Raw genomic sequence first — 19,008 nt, 5'->3', positions numbered from 1 at the left:
GTTTTCGTGAATTTTTCTATTAGAAGCGACCCTGATTTTTCTTCTTTTTTTTTTTTTTTTTTTTTCAATGAGTGATTAAAGCTTTCAATTTTGCATCATAAATAAATCATTCATTTTCTAGTTGGTGTAAAATGCGAGTTTGGAAATTGATAATGAATAATGCTTTTGCTTACGCTGAAGCACTCTGCGATAGTGTCGTTCGACTCGTCTTGCAGGGTTTTTCTGTTATTGAACCGGTGAGTGCATCGTTACAACAACAACAACAACAACAACAACTTTTGGAAAACACAAAGGGCTGAAGATGTTTGTTGCCACTGGTATGTTATGCATGCATTTGTTGCATAGTATTTTAACAACTATTCATATTCATTAAACTTGTTGGTTCTTACACTAGCTAGGATAAGCATGACATTCATGTGTGGTTGGTTGTTGGGGCTTGGCAGCATGTGTATTATTGGTTGAAGGAGTGAGTGGGTTTGGATTTCTGTGTTCAATTTGGATAATACTGAGAAAAAACTAGGGGTGAACACTCTACTCTGGTTAATCTTTTCATTATTAAGTTATGTACTTTCAATTACCTATCATCAAGTACATATTTTGAGGGGAAAACTCTGTTTCATTAGTGGGTAATTATCATCAAGTGAGAGGGATATATGTCTTTGTTAACTGGCCTATGAGGGTTCTATACCCTCTCCCAATAACACAAAATCGCTGCTTATTGCATAACTAAAGTGGAATTCACTTTGATCTACTTAATCCAAAAGTAAAATAGGTTTACATTGATAAGTTATTATGCCTACCTTTTTTCATGCCTACTTTACCTACTTCTCTCCTGTTAGATCAAAATCTCAACTGAACTTCACTCTTTCTCTCCCCTCCCATTGTTAGTTGAGATTGTGATCTAATATGAGAGAAATAGATAAAGTAGGCATGAAAAAAGTAGAAATAATATCCTACTTTTTATCTTCTTTTGTTTTGACCACAATTTTTTAAAACGCTAACCAATACTATTGTTTGATTGCATAAAATGTATGGAACAGGAACTGCATTCTTACTTAATGAGGTTCTAGATTAATACATATTTTCTTGTGTAGCCTTCGAGATTTTATTTGAATTAATTTGATCATCCGTTGTTAGTGTTACATGTAGCATCACAAGAGAAGATTGCTGGAAAATTTGCCAGAGAGGAATGAACTATACAACATCTACATTATGGTCTCACCGGAAATGAGATGACATTCATATCCAGCATTTCCCTTTCTCTCTAAAGGTAGCTTTTTTAATTGTTTGTTGTGTCATGATCCTTAAAGATAAATGTCCTATGAATTTTGTTGAAATTTCTTTTCAATATTTGATGGCCCCTTGGTTAGGGGCAAAACATCTTCAGTTATGGTTATATGCTTGATCAAGGCATTTGATTTCCTTGACAATTTGCTACTTCATCATTCTAAACTTTTTTATTTTGATCAATCAATAAGAAATTTGCAGAGTGGGAGCTTTATAGCTCCAAGTTGCCAAAAAGGACCTTTGTTGACATTATTGTCATGTGGGGTTCATTTGTCTTTGCTTGCTATTTAATATTTTTTTTTACCCTTTGATTTTTATGCATTGCTACAATGTTTTTCCTTTTGTATCATTGATTTCAAGAGGATATATGTCTCACTTGTTCTTGGTGAGTGGGACTATAAGTGAATTGTTCACAGAAATGGTAATATGACATACTTTGGTAATGTTTTGAATTGAATTGGCATCAATCCATGCCTATAAACCTTCCGGCTAATGATAGTTGGTTTTGTTCAATGCATCTGATTGTCTTCCAGAAATGGCAAGGAAAAAGTACCATTTGGGCATCAATTGACCTTTAATGACTGGCCGACTGCACGTGGAGAGAATGGAAGCACGTGGTTTTAGAGGCATCTATTTTGTTGCAGTCTTTACCCTTTTACTGCTGTGTCCTTGTCACAAACCTAGGTTGAAAAAGCTTCTCGAGCAAAAAGGAAGAAGGAAGAGATCTTTCCTAATTTTATTTCGGGGAGAAAGTCTGTTGTTTATATGGCTCCTAAGAGGGATGCACGCCCGATTCCTACAGGATGGACTTTAGAAACTGAAGTGCAAAAGGATGGATCCAAATTATCGGTACTTAAAAATCTCATTTACATTCTCTGATATTTTTTTTGGGGTGAAATTATTGAATCTAGTAAGGGCAATCAAGATTTTGACTTTCATTAAAGTTGATCATGTGGCGAATTGTCTTTTAAAGGGCGATTGATTCGATTGATTCAATTGATTTCATTTTGTGAAAAGATTGTGTTGCTGATTTTGTTTTTCTTTTTGAATTGACTAGTTAATATCATATCTACTAATTAAATGCTAAAAATTCTCAAAATCTACTAATTAATCTCCTCTACATTCTCTGTTATTTTTTTTGGGTGAAATTATTGAATTCTAGTAAGGGCAATCAAGATTTTGACTTTCATTAAAGTTGATCATGTGGCGAATTGTCTTTTAAAGAGCGATTGATTTCATTTTGTCAAAAGATTGCGTTGTTGATTTTATTTTGCTTTTTGAATTGACTAGTTAATATCATATCTACTAATTAAATGCTAAAAATTCTTATTACCTCTTGTTTCAATTGAAAATACTTAATAGATCTGGATTAGTATAGCATGAGCAATTTTTTTTTTCCATTTCGAAAAATAAAAAATTCTATGTAGCAAAGCAAAAAACATATTAGATTTCTTCTGTTGGTATTGTCTTGTAAATGTAATCATAGATACTAGAATGAAACTAGGTGGTTGGCAACTGTTTGTATAGCGCCTTTTTTCAATAACAAAGTTCAAAATGATTTCATTGCCGTATGCTTTGAACTTTGGTGGTGTTGAGATATATAAAATCATTAATGTAGCCTCACCTAACAGCTTAAGCTTTTAGGTTGAATTTGTTCTTTACATGGTATCAGAGCCTCGGTGTACCGGGTTCGATCCTCACCGCCCCCCACTTTCTTTCTAGTGGAATTTCTTTCTTCGCACAGGTAGGCGGGCCGGTGCATCGTCCACCCTTCAAGCCCAGTGGGCTCTCGTGTGAGGGGGCGTGTTGAGATATATAAAATTATTAATATAGCCTCACCCAACAAAGCTTAAGCTTTTAGATTGAATTGGTTCTTTACAGGTCTAATATTGATTAGAGGCAGGGAATGCAAATGCTTTGGTAATAACTTGCAGTTTGATACTAACTAAATTGTTCTAGGTTCCCATATACCCCCTGTGATGTAGTCTGCCATTCTGTCTCCGTAACAGCTATATCCCTGTCAAGATAAGCCCCTAATGGTTTTTGGTGGGTTTTTTGATGCAGACAATTTTATACTTCAACTGTTAAATATACTTTTTTGGTTTAGAGGATCTTTCTCTGTTTTCCAATTTTCCTGTGTGAGGCACCTGTTTTCCTTCTATTGAGCAGCATATTACCTCTTCCTATTACAAACAATATATGAAAGTTACTCAGGCAACAAACTTTGTGTATAAAAAGTCATTATATTTGAGATGATGATGATGGTCTAAATTAAAAAATAAGCAGACATGAAGCTATTATTTAAAGTTACTAGTGTAATACAACTTTTAAATATATTGGTTTTTCTGTCTCATAAAAGTTAATGCAACTTTTAAATAAATTTTATAAATAAAATTTTGCAGGACAGAAACACCTAATTGTATCACGTAAGTTACAAATAATAATCAAACACTTTATAAGTGGCAAAGTAATTTTTTTCAGGATGAAAGGAGCTCTCAATTACTGCCGATGTTTAAGTCTTGATTATTGTCAAACAATTACTGAAAGAACTTTAAGTGCTGATGACTACCCCCATATCTATGAGTCAGATTTATTGCTTACCATATAACCAATGTGTCTAAACAGAACCAAATCAACTACAGTAATATTTGAAATACTTCCTTGTAGACGATGTTAAAGATACTATTTGTAACACAACCAATATCATTTGTAACACAACTTTGAATAAATTTTATCAATAAAATTTTGTAGGACATAAACACCCAACTGCATCACGTAAAATACAAATAACAATTTTAATGTCTTTCTTCAGTCTCAATATTAAATGGTGTCTCTAACAGACTCCAAGCATGTTACATTAGTGACAATATTATTTATTAGTGTCATCATCCACCAACCCCAACTAGTTTGGGATAAAAGTTTTGTTGATGTTACGTTGATTTATTATTCTCATCATGGAAATGGAATAACTTTCTATTTCTCCATGCCAGTAACTAAATAACATCAACATTCCAGTAATTCATGATGTTAGATAGTTTAACTCCTGGTTCCATATTTTGTAGTGAATAGATCTGCATGAAAGGTTCTTAATCTTGTGTCTGCCTTTAATCACACATGCTGTGGTTCAAATGACTAATGACCTTTTTAAACTACATCCAATAATTAATGTGAACTTATTACATGTGGGTAGATAAAACTACATCAATGCTTGTTTTGGGATAAAGTTGAATTTTTAAATCAGTGTTTAACCTTTGTTCATAATTCAAAAACATACATGAACCAATTAGTATAATAATCCTTAATATATATGAAGTGCATGTTTGACTATTGTGATGAATTTCCATAATGTGCATTTCATTGTAGTTGCATGGGCGTTAACTAACCTAGACCATACATGCTAACTAAAAATGGATGTATATTGTAGACTGTAGTTGTGTCGCTTGTTTAGATTTGGGGAAATAGAAAATGGTAAATTGGCATGGTATTTACTTGTTAGCAGAGCATAACTAGAATTTTAACCAAACTAGGAAGGCTTTTTAATTACAGGCTCCAAACTTTCTTTGTTAGCTTTATCATTTACAATTGTGGATCTTTCTTTCTGTGATGTTTGATTTGTCAAAGTAATTTTAAATATAAATCTAGAAGAAACAACAGCAACACAGATGAAAGTCAAGAGTGGAGACTTGAACAAACAGATTTGAGAAATCCTTTTCTTCTTGTGTGAACTGTGAAGGCCGTTGTTATCTGCAGATGGTCCTTGATTTCTATAAATCAAACTCTCCTAAGCATGGCTCCATCTGGCATTGAAGCTTAAATTTGGCTCTAGTATTGTCTTAGTGCAGCGAAGGATCTATATGGAAATAAAACGTAGTTGGAATTATTTATTCTGAATTCTAACGGCTCCTGGCATTTAAATTTTTCTTCATTCAACACCTTTATGGCATCTCTTCTTGGCTTGCTTGACTCTGTCCCCCCCCCCCCCCCCCCCCCTTTGGACCTTAGACTCCTTTGGGGTGTTCTCCTATGGAATCATTTCTAGGTCCTTGTTTTCAAAACAGGGACAACTTTCTTATTGCTAATCCACCTCTCTGTTGAAATCTTTCATTTAGACTTCAGTACTGAACACAGTTAATGCAAATGATTTGTTTGCAAGTTTGCTGACCACGAAATGATCTCCCTCCTATTGATTATGTTATCTGTTTCTGTGATTCTGAGACTAGTTAACCTTTTTTTTTGGTTACTAAAAATGAATTTACTAAGGGAAGAAAATTGCAAGACAGGAGGATAAGGAATCCTCCAAACAACAAAGGAATTCAATGAAAAGAGAAATAGACATTAGCCTAAAATAAATCTTTAATCCCTTATATCTCATGCAGAACTCTCCTTAAAGAATTGATAAGCAAAATCCAGAGGTTAAAATTTTAACAATTCCCTCAAACAAAAAATACTCCCCATGCCTGCAAAAGAAGCAAGCATCATCGGTCCTTGCACTCCGTTTCAAAAATCTCATAAGACACAACGAATATGTGCCCATTAAATAAACCAAGAAGGTTTTCCCTCTCTTACCTAGCAACATCACAATAAAAATAAAGTGATTGGCCAAAGTTGAATTGCTGTTACACATAAAACTAGCATATGGGGATAAAGCCTTATGAGGCCAACACACCTGCAACATATCATTAATTGTAATCCTATGAAGATTTTATGTCCAGAAAAAAATTCTTAACCTTAGAGGTGGTGTATAAAAGGGTAAATTGTTAATAGTGAAGGATCTGAAATAAGATATAGAAAACAAAATTTACTAGTGAAGGATCTGAAAGCTAGATATTTGTAATGTAGTTTCTTTGGTTTTTTGGTAAATGTTGGATGTGTCAAATGAGGTTCTAGCACTTTCTCCTGTGCCATTTCAAATGCCTTGGTAGTAGTAGACAGAACAAGGCACTTTGATGGTGTCCAATGCATGCAATTATCTGATGCTTATGATTGGAGAGGAATGTCAGAATTTTCTGAGATGACTTTGTTAGTAGCTGGCCCCCAATTAGGGAGGTGTATGGGAGGAGAAATAAGGATGGGTCCAATGATTTAGATGGGTCAGGCCCTCTTGTAAAAGGAGCTAGAGTTAATTGAAATTGTTGGATATAATAGATAGAGCTACTTGGTATTAATTGATATTGTTGGAAATAGTAGGCACTGGGCAGAGTTACTTGATATTAACGGATATGGTTAGATACAACAGTTAGGATTTCCTGATATTGGAGGATATTTCTCTAAAGGGTTGTAGGATTTAAGGAGAAACAGGCTGCGAGGAGAGATTATTGAGTGGAAATCATTGAGTGTGTGGGAGAGACCAAGCTCTCAAAGTCCTGAGGGAACAGCTCCTTGTAGTCATTCTTTCTCTTCCTAACCTTGGGTTTTCCATAAATCCTGGGGTAAAGTAGATCATATCAATAAACATTAGCTTGTGTAAAACTGAAGCAGCCTGAACTACCTGCCATGTTGTCATTTGGATTTCCTAATATATTTCATCAGGCAACCATGAAAGCATAACCTTAGCTGTGGTTTACAAAATGGCATCACTTTCATGAAAATAGATTAGTATGAAGGTTGTCTGTGGTTTGGCATGAACGAGGAGTTGGAACAAGATTTACTGCAAGATGCATTCATTTGATCACATCAATTTATTTGGGCTTTCCATTCAAAACAAGTAAGAACTTAAAGTGATGCAAATTGGCCTCTTACTACTGCAATTGGACAGGAAGAATCAGGCTCCTCCCAAATGATGACTTTGAAATTTGTCCCAACAAAAGAAATGTGCTAAAATAAACTGCTTGATATTAAAAAAAAAGTTGCACAAAATAAGGATATCGGGATTTGATATGGAGTCACAAGAAATGCAAGGAATTAGAAAAACATATAATAAGGGTGACAAAGAAAATACCTATCTAATTGTTGGTGTATGATATTTTCATGCATATTGTTTATCTATTTGGAGCTCTCCATGTCCTCACAAATTTTTTATTTATTTATTTACATGTATCTACATTTTTTTTTAACATTACAGAGTATTTATATAGTTAAGCCCTTTTAAAAAATGTTAGAGACAGTTTCTCAAGATTTTGGGCTTCATCCTACTTTGATAGTAGTTGCTGTGTTGTTATTGAAGACTTGGAGGCTAACGAGGGGGAAACTGTGTTGATCTTATAATTCTTTTGTTAAGATTTTTTTAAATAAATACATAAAAGTTCTTTTGTTAAGACTTATCAGTTCTCTTCATTATCAAAGTTGAAACTTGAAACCTATTTGGACTTCCAAACTTTATGAACAAGTTTCCTTTTGGACTGCAGTACTTAACACACAGGTGAAGACAAATGACATGTTGCAGATTCATAGACCTTGGATAGCTTTTTTCTCTTGATATGTGTGTTACGTGCAGTTCTAGTTCAGAAATAGTAGCCCACTTATTTTTGCATTGTGAAGCTGCTAATTTTTTTTGAATAACCTGTTTGGGGCTCTTGGCTAACACTGGATGTGTCCTTTCACTTTGGAGTAGTTTCTCATTATAAATTTTAAAGATTTTGGCAGAAATACAGAAACTAAGTTTCTATGTGTGCAGTGTTGGCAATTCTCTGGTGTATTTGGTTGGATGGTTTTTTTTAGGGTGTCTTTGCTCTTACATTGAAAATGGGATATGATTGTGTTTATGGCTTTTCTTTGATGCTCTACTCTTGGCTGAGCATTTCTGTATTGATATGCGAAGAAACTGAACAACTTTGTTGAATTCTTGATCCACTCTGGCTCACTGTTTTCTTTTATTTTATTTTTTTCCCTTTTTGGTGGATTTCTTATCCTCTGATCAGATTACTCTCTCTCCTTCTTTTCTAATAATATATTTTTATTGTTTACCAAAAACAAATTTTTTATTCCCCCTCCCAAAAATAAAAGAAATTATCGAAGTGGAAACATATGCAAAAGCAATTCTGCTTTATATTGCTGACATAGAAAGCAGATTAATATTAGTGATCCAGGTAGAACGAATGGAAATGAATTTCTGAATAATGTCAACCAATATATTTTATTTTTTCTATGAATGTCTACATTGAGTGACTGTTGAATTTTCTTCTTGTAGTTCTATTATTGTCCAGGTACTGGGCAGCACTTCTTTACCTATTCTGATCTCATGCGCTATGTGGAGTATGCTAAGAACGCAGGGGTTGGCATCTACTCACCAGTGAGTTTGGTCTTTGTGATTGATGTGGCTTTAACTTAATTAGTAACATATATGGTCGTACTTCACAAATTGAATATGGATGGTGCATATATAAAAGATGTGATATCATTAATTTTGTGAATTTCATTCTTCCTAAATCATTAACTACATGTATTGTTCTTATCAGGCCTGGGATTTCCCATCTATTTTTGTGAATGTTTCTTGCATTGTGGACATGTAATCTTTTAAGGTTGCTCCATGGAAGTGTCACGTGATCTTGTTGAATATATATAAAGTTTCAATGTGCTGACTGTACTGATTGAGTCCAAGAGAGTGATTAATTCTTTGGTATTTGGCTCTCCTGCAGTCACTTCATAGATGCTGTTGTGAAAGAAAGAAACAAAAAGTGGGACTTACCAATTTTAATTATGTTAATCATTTATTTTGTTTCTCTCTCCTTCACTGTATAAGGGCATTTACTGTGGCACAATTGAGCTCAATTATTGGTTGGATATCATACAATATGTTGTGGCTATCTGCAGGGGAAACTTGCCTTAGTTCAATTGCTTCATAATTATTTTCTGGGCAAATAAATGGCATGTTTCACTACTTTGGATTTCTGGTTAACAACTGAAGCAGTTAGGACAAAATTTAATTTGTCATAGGGATGTATATTCTACCTACCTTTTTTTCTTGCCTACCTTACCTACTTATCTTCAATACAATTGGATCAGAATCTCAAGAGGGGATACAAATAGTGAGATTTTGATCCAATGGTATTGAAGACGAGTAGATAATATAGGTAAGAAAAAAAGGTAGGTAGAAAATCTTATCCCTTTGTTATATCCATCCTTAATGAATTATATGTTTTCTTTTTTATTTAAAAAAAAGTTATTATATCAAAAGAAGAGTTCCTATTAGCCAATCTTCTGAAACTAATATTAAGTTTTCAAATAATTTGATAACCATAAGTTCTACTTTTCATTCACCAATGTAAAGAACTTTAGGATACACCACCCCAAAAGCTAGCTCTAAGGGTGGGAGTGCCCAAGACATTATAAACTCCACATTAGTTGCACATACAACCAATGTGGGACTCTATATATCTCAACACGCCCCCTCATACGAGAGCTCATTGGGCTTGAAGAGTGGACAATGCAACAGGCCCAGCCTACCTGTGTTAAGAAACGCCCCAAGAGAAAGTGGGGGGCGGCGAGACTCTGATACCATGTAAAGAACCTTAGGATACACCACTTCAAAAGCTAGCTCTTAGGGTGGGAGTACCCAAGACCTTATAAACTTCACATTAGTTGCACATACAACCAATGTGGGACTCTATATATCTCAACAACCAATCTTTCAATTGTGTTTTCTCATCACGGCCATGCTTTTCAGTTTTCTGTTACCCCATCTCATGGATGGCTTGCTATGTTAATTTTGATATCCAGTTCAATTATAACTGATTACTGTTTGGTTCTATTCCTGGAAAAGAACTCTGGAACTGTTGTTTTTCTGAGATTTGGAAAATGAAGTAATTTATATAGACAACTGTATTGTTTCGAGTCCTTGATTTTGTTGTATAAGAAAGTTTACTTCTGATTTCACCCATCTTAACCATTGGTTTCCAAGCATTGGCTATAAGTGAATGTAATTCTGGTAGGCTGAAAAGGTTTTTGTTCATTAAAACTTTATGCTACTATGACATGATTCAAATGGGAAGATTTTGTTATTTCTACTTTTTTTTCCCTGTATAATTAATTTAACGAGGAAAGATATTCTCACTACCAAAATTTTCCACTACCAACTTACTATTTATCTAATCACCATTAAATTAACATTTTCTCTCTCTTCAAACACTTTTTAACATTCTCTCTCTTTGATCCAATGGTGATGTGATGGGTAGTAAGTTAGTAGTGATAATTTTTGGTAATTAGAATATTCTCACTCTAATTTAACATATGAATACTCTGAAGTTTGACGTGAAAGTAATTTTTCTGTAATCTGTTAATATACAATCTTGCTTCCCAATACTATGGATCTCTTGCTCCAGTGCATGTCATTGGCTGAACGTGGGCCAGATATCTGCATCATGTGTTTCATGAACCCCTCAAGGTGGCATTGCTATTATATGTTACCTTGTATGGCTGAGATGGCCAAGACATAGGTATCATAAACTTAAAAATTAGATTCTTTGGTAATGTTGTTTGGCTATAAATGAGTTGGATCTTTTCAATTGCTTTCACCTTACCTTAGAAAACAGCTCCGCAGATTCTTTGAATTCTAGACATTGATGATTTGGAGTCCTTGATATGCATATGACAGCTACATTTTCTATTTCTATTCTTACTTTTTCAGTTGGAGTTTGCAAATAATTTCCTTACTTTACAATAGATACTAAATTCATTGTTTTTCAACTTGGGTGGTTGATTGCCATTTAAATTTCTAACCCCCCCTTTGTGAAGATTTGTTCCTCTGTTCATGTTAGCTCCCTTTTTCTTAGAAGTTTCTACTATTTATATTTGGTTTTGAGCTGAGCTATCATCCACTAACTTCCCACATCCATCTTATGTTTCTTTCTTTTTCTTTTTCTTTTTTATTGCAGAGTTTTAAATCACTTAAAAGGAAAAGGAGTATCGAGAGTGATAAAACTAATACTATCACTGCCACTGCCTCTGCCTCTACCGAATCCAGGAAGACATCATCTGGCTTATCAATTGTGGTGAAAGCTTCAATAACTGTTAACCAGAGTAAATTTCTGAACAAAACTTTTAGTACAAGTCACGTCTATGACCATGGGCACATACAACTTTGTCCATATCTATAAATGTTTTTTACTAATACATCTAGCAAAGAATCGGAGGGAAAATCACAGGGTTACTTAATTAGAAGTGACTTTCAAAATATGAAACATTTGAGCTGCATAATGGCCTGCTTCTATCCTTTAGTGCTTAATTGTAGTCAGCTGGATATATGATTCCATTTATGTTTCTTTCAGGTATTGATGCTAAATCATCAGTCTCAGTTGAAATCACTGACAAGGAGAAAGATCAGGATTATGTGTCGGAGTCAGAGGGTGATGTCTCGGATGATTTCTCATCCCAGTGATACTGAGTTTCAAGTGAATCATTATCAGATCCTAAATAAAGAAATAGATGACCTAGTAGCTGATGATTCAGCCAGAGGCTTTATTTAATATACTCTATTTTCCTTTGATTTTGTTTTTCAAATAAAAAGAAGGCCATAACAGTGCTTATATATACATTCATTTTCTGGGATGGATCTTTATATACAACATGTCATTTGTGTTTGTCGTTGACATGTGACTTTCTATCATTGTGCTGAATTGAAATTGGCCAAGTGTTAGCCCGGCTTTCAGCAATTTCTCTCATTCTTGGAAAAGTGTTACATAAAAGAAAGAATGAAATCAAACTTGGCAATTATCATAGTTGAGTTGAAGTTTTGGTTGAAGTCTTAATCTAAATGATAGTATAGCCAAGATGAGACTTTTTGACCTTGCAAATATATATGACTATAGCCATGCTTTTGCAACTTTTACTTTGGGTGAGGAAATGTAATTGATAAAAAAGAAAATTGACCAACGTATCTTGAGTTCTCCTTATCTTCTATTTAAAAGGTGTAATTTTTTTTTGTTTGTTTGTTTGTTATATAAGAGGTGTTACTTGAGACGAGATTTAGACCAGTGTTAAGGTAAGAGGTTATGGATTCAAATATGAAAAATAACATCTTTGTAAAAATATAAGGATAAAACTATATACAAACAATGTTCACACTTATTCTTACATGCTGGGGAGTCTTGATATCATTTTATTGTATAAAGAAAAAAAAAAATTGTCAACCGACTCACTACTTTGTTAAAATATTTGCATACCATTCGATACTGACTTTTATAATATCCACAGCGTGAAAAAATAATTGTTTTTTTTTTTTTATATAATCAAAACAATTGTGAGTACGGTTACACTTTTTCTTTATCTAAAACTGATATTAAAGATTTTTCTTTTATTATTAAAAATAAGAGAAACATGTCACTCTGACCAAATAACTTGACTCACTTTACGAGACCTTTACCACATGTAGGCGAAATCCAACAATATTCTTAATAATAATAATAATAAAACTTCCAACAAAATAAAATAACACTGCTCATAAATAAAAGGTTTGGTGCATAAAGGACAATATGTTAACCACAATTCAGTTTAAATCAAAATGAAGGAAAGCAACATAGCAGCACAACACCATAAGATATCACACCAGAAAACACAGTAATTGAAATTCCCAAAACTGCATGTTTTTGGTTCTAAAAGTAATTCTTGGCCTGGGAAAATATGTAAATCCTTCCTTCACTTTAAAATTCCCTACTTGATTCTCTCCATCCACCATAGCTCTCCCCCTCTGCATTGTGACCATAGCTATCCCCCTCTACATTGTAACCCTGGTGGTCAGCAACTCTCTGCAACCAGAAGTTAATAGTGTGTTTTGAATAATGAGAATGGTAGGCATCAAAGCATGAAGAAAAATAATAGAAAAATAGATTCTAGCATTACCTCAGGAGTAAAAGTGAGAGCCACCTTAATCTCCCCACAAAATTCTTGGTCCTTCACAACATTGTAAGCAGTCTCAGGAAAGGTACCCTCTTCTAACACTGCATCCAAAGGAATTCTGCATATAGAAATGAATGCATATTTTGTAAGCCAAAAGTGCAAATGCCCCATTCTGACTACCTTTTTTTGTACCAGCAACAATTGCTCATGACATATTAAAATAAATGCAAAATGAAAACCAGTTAATAGAAGACAAGTCACTGCAATTAACTGGTAAGAAAATTGCAACATTTTTTAGTCCATCAGAAATTCAGAATTTATACTATTACTCTCCTCTCTTGAATTCCATCCTATCTCCAATGAAATTTGAAAGGAAAAGCAAAATGTGAAAGTCTAGAGAAGAATTTAACTCACGTTGCCTCGCCAAGAAAATCATCTTTACTAAACTTGTCTTTATCCATTATCCTTAGATTAAGTTCAGAAGCACTGTCAGAAATAGTGAAAAGAAAGCTCTCATTCCATTGTGGGTTAGATCCAGCACCTGGTATTCATAACACAGTAATCAAGCCACCAAGAGAGAAAATGGTAAAAACAAGCAAATATATAATTGAGTTGGCAAGAAATGCACCTTCTTGCACAGTGCTCTTGTGCTCCTGTGCCCGGTAAGTAAGAATCACATAAGGATCTACGCTAGCTACACATTAAGAACAAAATCGATCCTTCAGAGGATGATGTTGACAAATTATAAACATTTTATGATTGTAACCAGTTAATTGCAATGCCTTTGGGATATTAATACCCATTAATCAGATTAAAGAAAAAGTCAACAGAATTGATCTCAAGTTTAATATACAAATAAGATTGACACAATTAACAAAACTTCATGAACAACAAAAATATTTAGATCAGACCAGCTTAAGCTGAACTTTCTCTAATTTAATCTGTAAAAAGACAGGGATTTAAAACAACAAAAATCCAGATCAAACAATCTTAAAGTGAGAGAATTTTGATGTATCAAAAAATTGAAAATCAAACTCTCTGATCCACAGTTTCATGCAGAGATTTCAATGGAAAAGAGAAAATTATTGACATATACAATGTATGATTTTGCAATCTGTTAAGGATAGTACATAGTACTTACAGAGAAAATCATTGTCCTCAAGGCCTTTGGCACTGACCAAAACAACTTCAAGCGTCCCACGAGGCATCTTAGGTTTTGGGGTTGGAGTTTGGACAAATTCAATATGGACAAGAATATTTGACTTCTCTATGATATTCTACGTTGTTTTTTTTATAAAGTTGAAGTAAAAGGTGGAAGTAACTGTACCAGAAAGTGCCTGAACCAGTACAGTACCAATTGGAGCTGGATTTGCCTGTATCCAACTTTTTCTATTATAATGTTTCCAAAGAAACCACACTCTCATCTTACTTTTCATTTACGATATGTAATGGTATTTTAATCGTTAATTTTTGTTAATTAATAATTATTATTTATTATAAATTATTCATTAATTAATAAATTTATTTATGAAAATAATAATTATTGATCGACGAAAATCAACGATTAAAATATATTTATAAAAAATTCTAAACAAAAATACGTTATAAATATAATTTTTTTTTTAATATCAAAAAGTTATAAAAAAGACAAAATACTAATGCACTGTCATTCGTGTATATATGCTAATCCTTCCACATGCGTTACACTTACCTCCCCTAATTAATTCATACTTAATTCACCAACGTAACCTTTAATTCACCGTCATTGCAGCAATGTTTCAAATTTTACTTCATCTTAATTCAATTTTTTTATTTAAATATTTTCTAGACCCAAGCCTAATTCATAAATTTTTTAAAGATTTTAAGTTATAATTTATTTTTTCTTTTCTTACACTATTGACGTAAAAAAAAAGCTTTACTCCTACATTTTCAAATAAGAATAATGTTATTACTATCCACACATATATAGATATCACTTGTCTTAGATTTTAAGTTTTTTGATTAATATGTCTCTATTCATGCGATTCAAGTGTAAATCAATGGCAATTGGATTGGGATCTCAAATGATTTCAATGAATTATTTTTAGACAAAAAAATCTATTGGTATTCCATTAGAATTTTAAAGGATTGAAAAAAAAATCACGTGGTATTCGATTAGGATTTTAAAGGATTATTTGAGAGTCATTCCAAATCCGTTAGTATTCAATCAAGATTTTAAATAAAGAAAAAAAATCATGTGATATTCAAAAATCTAACAATTTTAATGAATTTTCTATTACTGTAGATTTCGAGAGACTTTTTAGTAAGAAATATAAATAAGATGTCTCTCTCATAATCTCACCTAACCCCTAGGATTTCTTGAGATTTCTCTTTTGCAGTGTTTTCTTCTTCCTTTGACGGTTTGATCTGCTCGAAATCGAGTCCCGCCATGAGAGCTTCGTCAAAGCTCAAAAACAACATATTCTTGAGCGATTTTCATCACAAAACAACCCAGAAACAACAAACCAACAAGATTGTAATATAATCTATTTCAAAAATAGCAGATTTTTGAGAGCTTTTGGAAGTTTAAAAAAATAATTTTTTAAGCTATGGGTGGCGATTTTTCTTGGCACAAAAATGTATGACTTTTGTATTAAAAATAACATAAGACTGTGGGAAAACAACAGAGAAACTAAAATCTTCAAACAATTTTCGTTTTACATCAATAAAACAATATCAATTTAAAGAAAGATTGAACTTTCATAATATAAACCCTATATTTCGTAACAGTACATTCATGAACGAAATTCCTTCATTATAGGAAATGATTTCAAACAAATTTTGTGTCAATAGATAACTAAAAACTTGTTTTTCAAAAGCTCCAAGGTTTCAATGTATCGATCGAAAATAATTTGAGAAATTTTCTAAACTTTCATGTAATAAAACCCAGAAATTCAGATTTGAAATTTTCTTAGAATACTCAATGAAAATATGTATATGATATATGGTTAGAAAACTCTCATCACATAGAACAAAAATCCAAGGTTTTCAAGATCAATTGCTAAAAATTCCAAACGAAAATTTATTATGAGCTTTGGATTTTATATGCAAATTTAGAATTATTTTAATATTCTATATGAAAATTTAGAATTATTTTAATAAATAAATTTTTTTTGGGTCTTATAATCATATATACATAGCTCTGATATCAAATGAATAAGATAATTTTCAACCCATTGGTCAAACCCAAAAGCAGAAACGAAAAAATGCTAATACATGGAGGACTAGTATAGGTTTAGATATGTGGAGAGTTGTTGCTAAATAATTTTGAATGTTTGTTAAAAATTATATTATATTTTATTGATTGAGAAAATTATATTAGGTTTTGCTTTTTTTTTTTTATTAATATCATTGCATTTCTTTATTTTTTTATTAACTCTTGTAATTTTGAATGTTTGTTAAAAATTCATATATTTTTTTTAAAATCTTACAAATCCATATTGTCCTTTCAGAACTTATAAATTCTATTAAAATTCAATCTTATGAAATCTTGATTGTTAAAAAAGTCTTTTAAAAAGTCTAAGTCCTTCCAATTATACATAGCCTTTTAAAATCTATAAGATTTTTTATCTCAAAAAATATTTTAAAATCCTAATCCAATACACTTTCTAAATTGAAATGCCCAATTGTTTTTATGTATTTTATGAACTTTCTTAATAACATTATGACTTTAATGTTTCTAAAACGACGTCGTTTTGGGTTGAGAAATTAAAAAATTATAATGCAAAAGACTATTATAACCCTAGAATAAATTATAATTACAAAAATGTCTTGATTTTCGTCTCAAAACGACATTGTTTTGAGTTCACTGTAGATAAGTTATCTACATTGACCGTAGAAAAAGCAAACCCTAAAATTATATTATTAACATGTCAATGAATAATTATAGTTTTTTACATAAAATATCATATTATAAACATATGAAAAAAAATCCAATTCTCATTCTTTCCATTCACAGCAGTTGAATTGAATCTGAGATTTTACTTAAAAAAAACAGGGTTCGTTTTTTTTCGGTAGATAAGTTATTTGCAGTAAGTCTAATATGATGTCATTTTTGAGCGGAAATCATATTGTTTTTGTAATTTTAATTTATTTAAGGGTTATTATAGTCTTTATAATTATAAGAGTAAACACCCTTTTTAGTCCCTGTCAATATCTACGAAGTTCTTTTTAGTCCCTGACAATAAAAAAGGACCAAATTGGTCTCTGAAATTACAAAAAAAGGGTCATGTTAGTCCTTATGTCAACTCCCAAATATGTAGAGTGACCCTTTTCTTGTACTTTCAGGGACCAATTTGGTCCTTTTTTTATTGCCAAGGACTGAAAAGGACTTCGTAGATATTGCCAGGAACTAAAAATGGTGTTTACTCTAATTATAATTTTTTAATGTTTTAATACCAAAACGATGTCGTTTTGAGAGTAAATGCAGATAACTTATCTGCAATAAGTGCAGAAATATTTTTTTGAAAAAAATAAAGAACTTTCTATCACCAAAAAGGGTAATTTTTTTTTTTAAAAGCCACTCTGTGACCCAAAAGGTTTAAGGGTTCAATAATTGCATCCTTCCACTCACGATGGTTCTCTTCACCATAGACCTGGTCGGCAAATTAACATCAACATCAATATTAATATCAACAGTATCTTTAACTTAAGTTAATTAGGTTCAGTGGTAGATGAATCCAATGATAAATAATAGGAGATTAAAAAAAAAAATTGGGGAGAAGAAAAATAAGATAAAAGACAAAAAGGGAAAAGAAAGAAAGAGAGGATTAAAGAGGAAAAGGATTAAAAAAAAATTATCTGAAATGTAAGAATAACAACGGATTTTAACCTTGAACACTACTTATAATTTTTCTTCATTTCGTTCTAAGATACACTAGGCAAGATGTTGTTGGCAAAATTGAGAAAGAGAACCAACAGTTAAAAGCATTAAAATCCAAAAGAGCTAGGTATGAAAATTAAACAACATGAAGAATTATGAAAATTAAGATTTAACTACAGCACTCGTCATTTTCTTAAAGAAGAGTCACATCAGAGAAAATAATAAAAGCTAGTGTCTACCTTAATTTGGAACAGTTTTTCGGGGGAAGATTCTTAGTGTCAAGTGGTGACCAGTAATTTTATCTCCTTCTAGTTATATGAATGGAACATCTCAACTACTTAATTAAAGAGAATTTAATTCATTTTTAAATTTTTTCTTTTAAGAACGACCTCTAATACCCAAGATGTGAAGATGATTCCAATGCTAATAGAATTATGAACTTATATGAATTTACCTGAGGAGTAAATGTGAGAGCCACCTTAATCTCCCTGCTATCGTCTTGATTCTTCACCGTATTGTAAACAGCTTCTGGATCTAAAGGAATTCTGCAAATGAGCTCTGCAAATGAGCAATGCATTTTAGCGTTTAAGTTGCTGATTTCTGTCTATTTTTCGTTTGAATAAAGTTTTGATTTTTTTTTTTAGGGTTTAATGTTTCTAAGGTGAATGTAGATAAATTATCTACATTCGCCGCTAAAACGACGTCGTTTTAAGTTGAAAAATCAAAAAATTATAATAAAAAAGCTATTATAACTCTGAAACAAATTATAATTACAAAAATAACTTGATTTCCGCCTCAAAACGACGTCGTTTTGGGCTCAATGTAGATAAGTTATCTACCGTAGAAACAATGATTTTTTTTATTATACAGAAAAAAATAATTTTTTTTAGAGCTTTTTATAGAAGTGTATGTTATTTTGTGTTTGATACGGTTACAATTTTTCATTCATTTTTTACTTTGAAATGTGATTTAAAGCCGTTTTTGTTGCGTTGGAACCAAACACAAATACAAACAAACAGTTGCAAAGTAAGGGGAAAAAATGCAGACACAGAATTTGATCTGGTTCATATAATGTGTGCTATATCCAACAA

At 32.2% G+C, this 19,008-nt stretch overlaps 2 protein-coding genes across 4 annotated transcripts; one reads left to right on the top strand and one right to left on the bottom strand.

The window, feature by feature from the left end:
• The first annotated feature begins 149 nt into the window (after positions 1 to 149).
• Positions 150 to 11,922, top strand: LOC133286754 (uncharacterized). 2 transcript variants are annotated; one of them, XM_061484206.1, is made up of 6 exons: positions 150 to 317; positions 1,150 to 1,270; positions 1,821 to 2,136; positions 8,414 to 8,515; positions 11,097 to 11,241; positions 11,490 to 11,922. In XM_061484206.1, the coding sequence occupies exons 3-6, from the start codon at positions 2,053 to 2,055 to the stop codon at positions 11,597 to 11,599; spliced, it is 441 nt and encodes a 146-aa protein (XP_061340190.1). In that variant the 5' UTR covers positions 150 to 317; positions 1,150 to 1,270; positions 1,821 to 2,052; the 3' UTR covers positions 11,600 to 11,922. The 2 variants fall into 2 exon arrangements, with proteins under 2 accessions (XP_061340190.1, XP_061340189.1); XM_061484205.1 differs by having other exon boundaries at positions 1,138 to 1,270.
• A 701-nt stretch (positions 11,923 to 12,623) lies between these two features.
• On the bottom strand, positions 12,624 to 14,415 carry LOC133286743 (16 kDa phloem protein 2-like). 2 transcript variants are annotated; one of them, XM_061484193.1, is made up of 6 exons: positions 14,198 to 14,415; positions 13,685 to 13,750; positions 13,471 to 13,597; positions 13,060 to 13,174; positions 12,963 to 12,965; positions 12,624 to 12,932 (listed from the first exon to the last, which is right to left on the bottom strand). In XM_061484193.1, the coding sequence occupies exons 1-6, from the start codon at positions 14,262 to 14,264 to the stop codon at positions 12,861 to 12,863; spliced, it is 450 nt and encodes a 149-aa protein (XP_061340177.1). In that variant the 5' UTR covers positions 14,265 to 14,415; the 3' UTR covers positions 12,624 to 12,860. The 2 variants fall into 2 exon arrangements, with proteins under 2 accessions (XP_061340177.1, XP_061340176.1); XM_061484192.1 differs by having other exon boundaries at positions 12,626 to 12,965; positions 14,198 to 14,404.
• Positions 14,416 to 19,008: the final 4,593 nt, after the last annotated feature.

This window comes from Gastrolobium bilobum, unplaced genomic scaffold, assembly GCF_033153095.1.
Source record: "Gastrolobium bilobum isolate Gb01-03AN ecotype WA unplaced genomic scaffold, APGP_CSIRO_Gbil_v1 utg16848, whole genome shotgun sequence".
Classification (NCBI taxonomy): Eukaryota; Viridiplantae; Streptophyta; class Magnoliopsida; order Fabales; family Fabaceae; genus Gastrolobium; species Gastrolobium bilobum.
The sequence above is the reverse complement of the archived record's forward strand: the minus strand, read 5'-3'. Positions and strand labels throughout refer to the sequence as shown.

Bases quoted from the DNA above. Each gene is read 5' to 3' on its own strand.
- LOC133286743 (XM_061484192.1), bottom strand. From the start codon at position 14,264: ATGCCTCGTGGGACGCTTGAAGTTGTTTTGGTCAGTGCCAAAGGCCTT. The intron at 13,751-14,197 runs GTAAGTACTATG...CTTAATGTGTAG, and splicing joins TGAGGACAATGATTTTCTCT to CTAGCGTAGATCCTTATGTG. The intron at 12,966-13,059 runs GTAATGCTAGAA...TTCTGGTTGCAG, and splicing joins CTCTCACTTTTACTCCTGAG to AGAGTTGCTGACCACCAGGG.
- LOC133286754 (XM_061484206.1), top strand. From the start codon at position 2,053: ATGGCTCCTAAGAGGGATGCACGCCCGATTCCTACAGGATGGACTTTA. The intron at 2,137-8,413 runs GTACTTAAAAAT...TTCTTCTTGTAG, and splicing joins AGGATGGATCCAAATTATCG to TTCTATTATTGTCCAGGTAC. The intron at 8,516-11,096 runs GTGAGTTTGGTC...TTTTTATTGCAG, and splicing joins GGGTTGGCATCTACTCACCA to AGTTTTAAATCACTTAAAAG.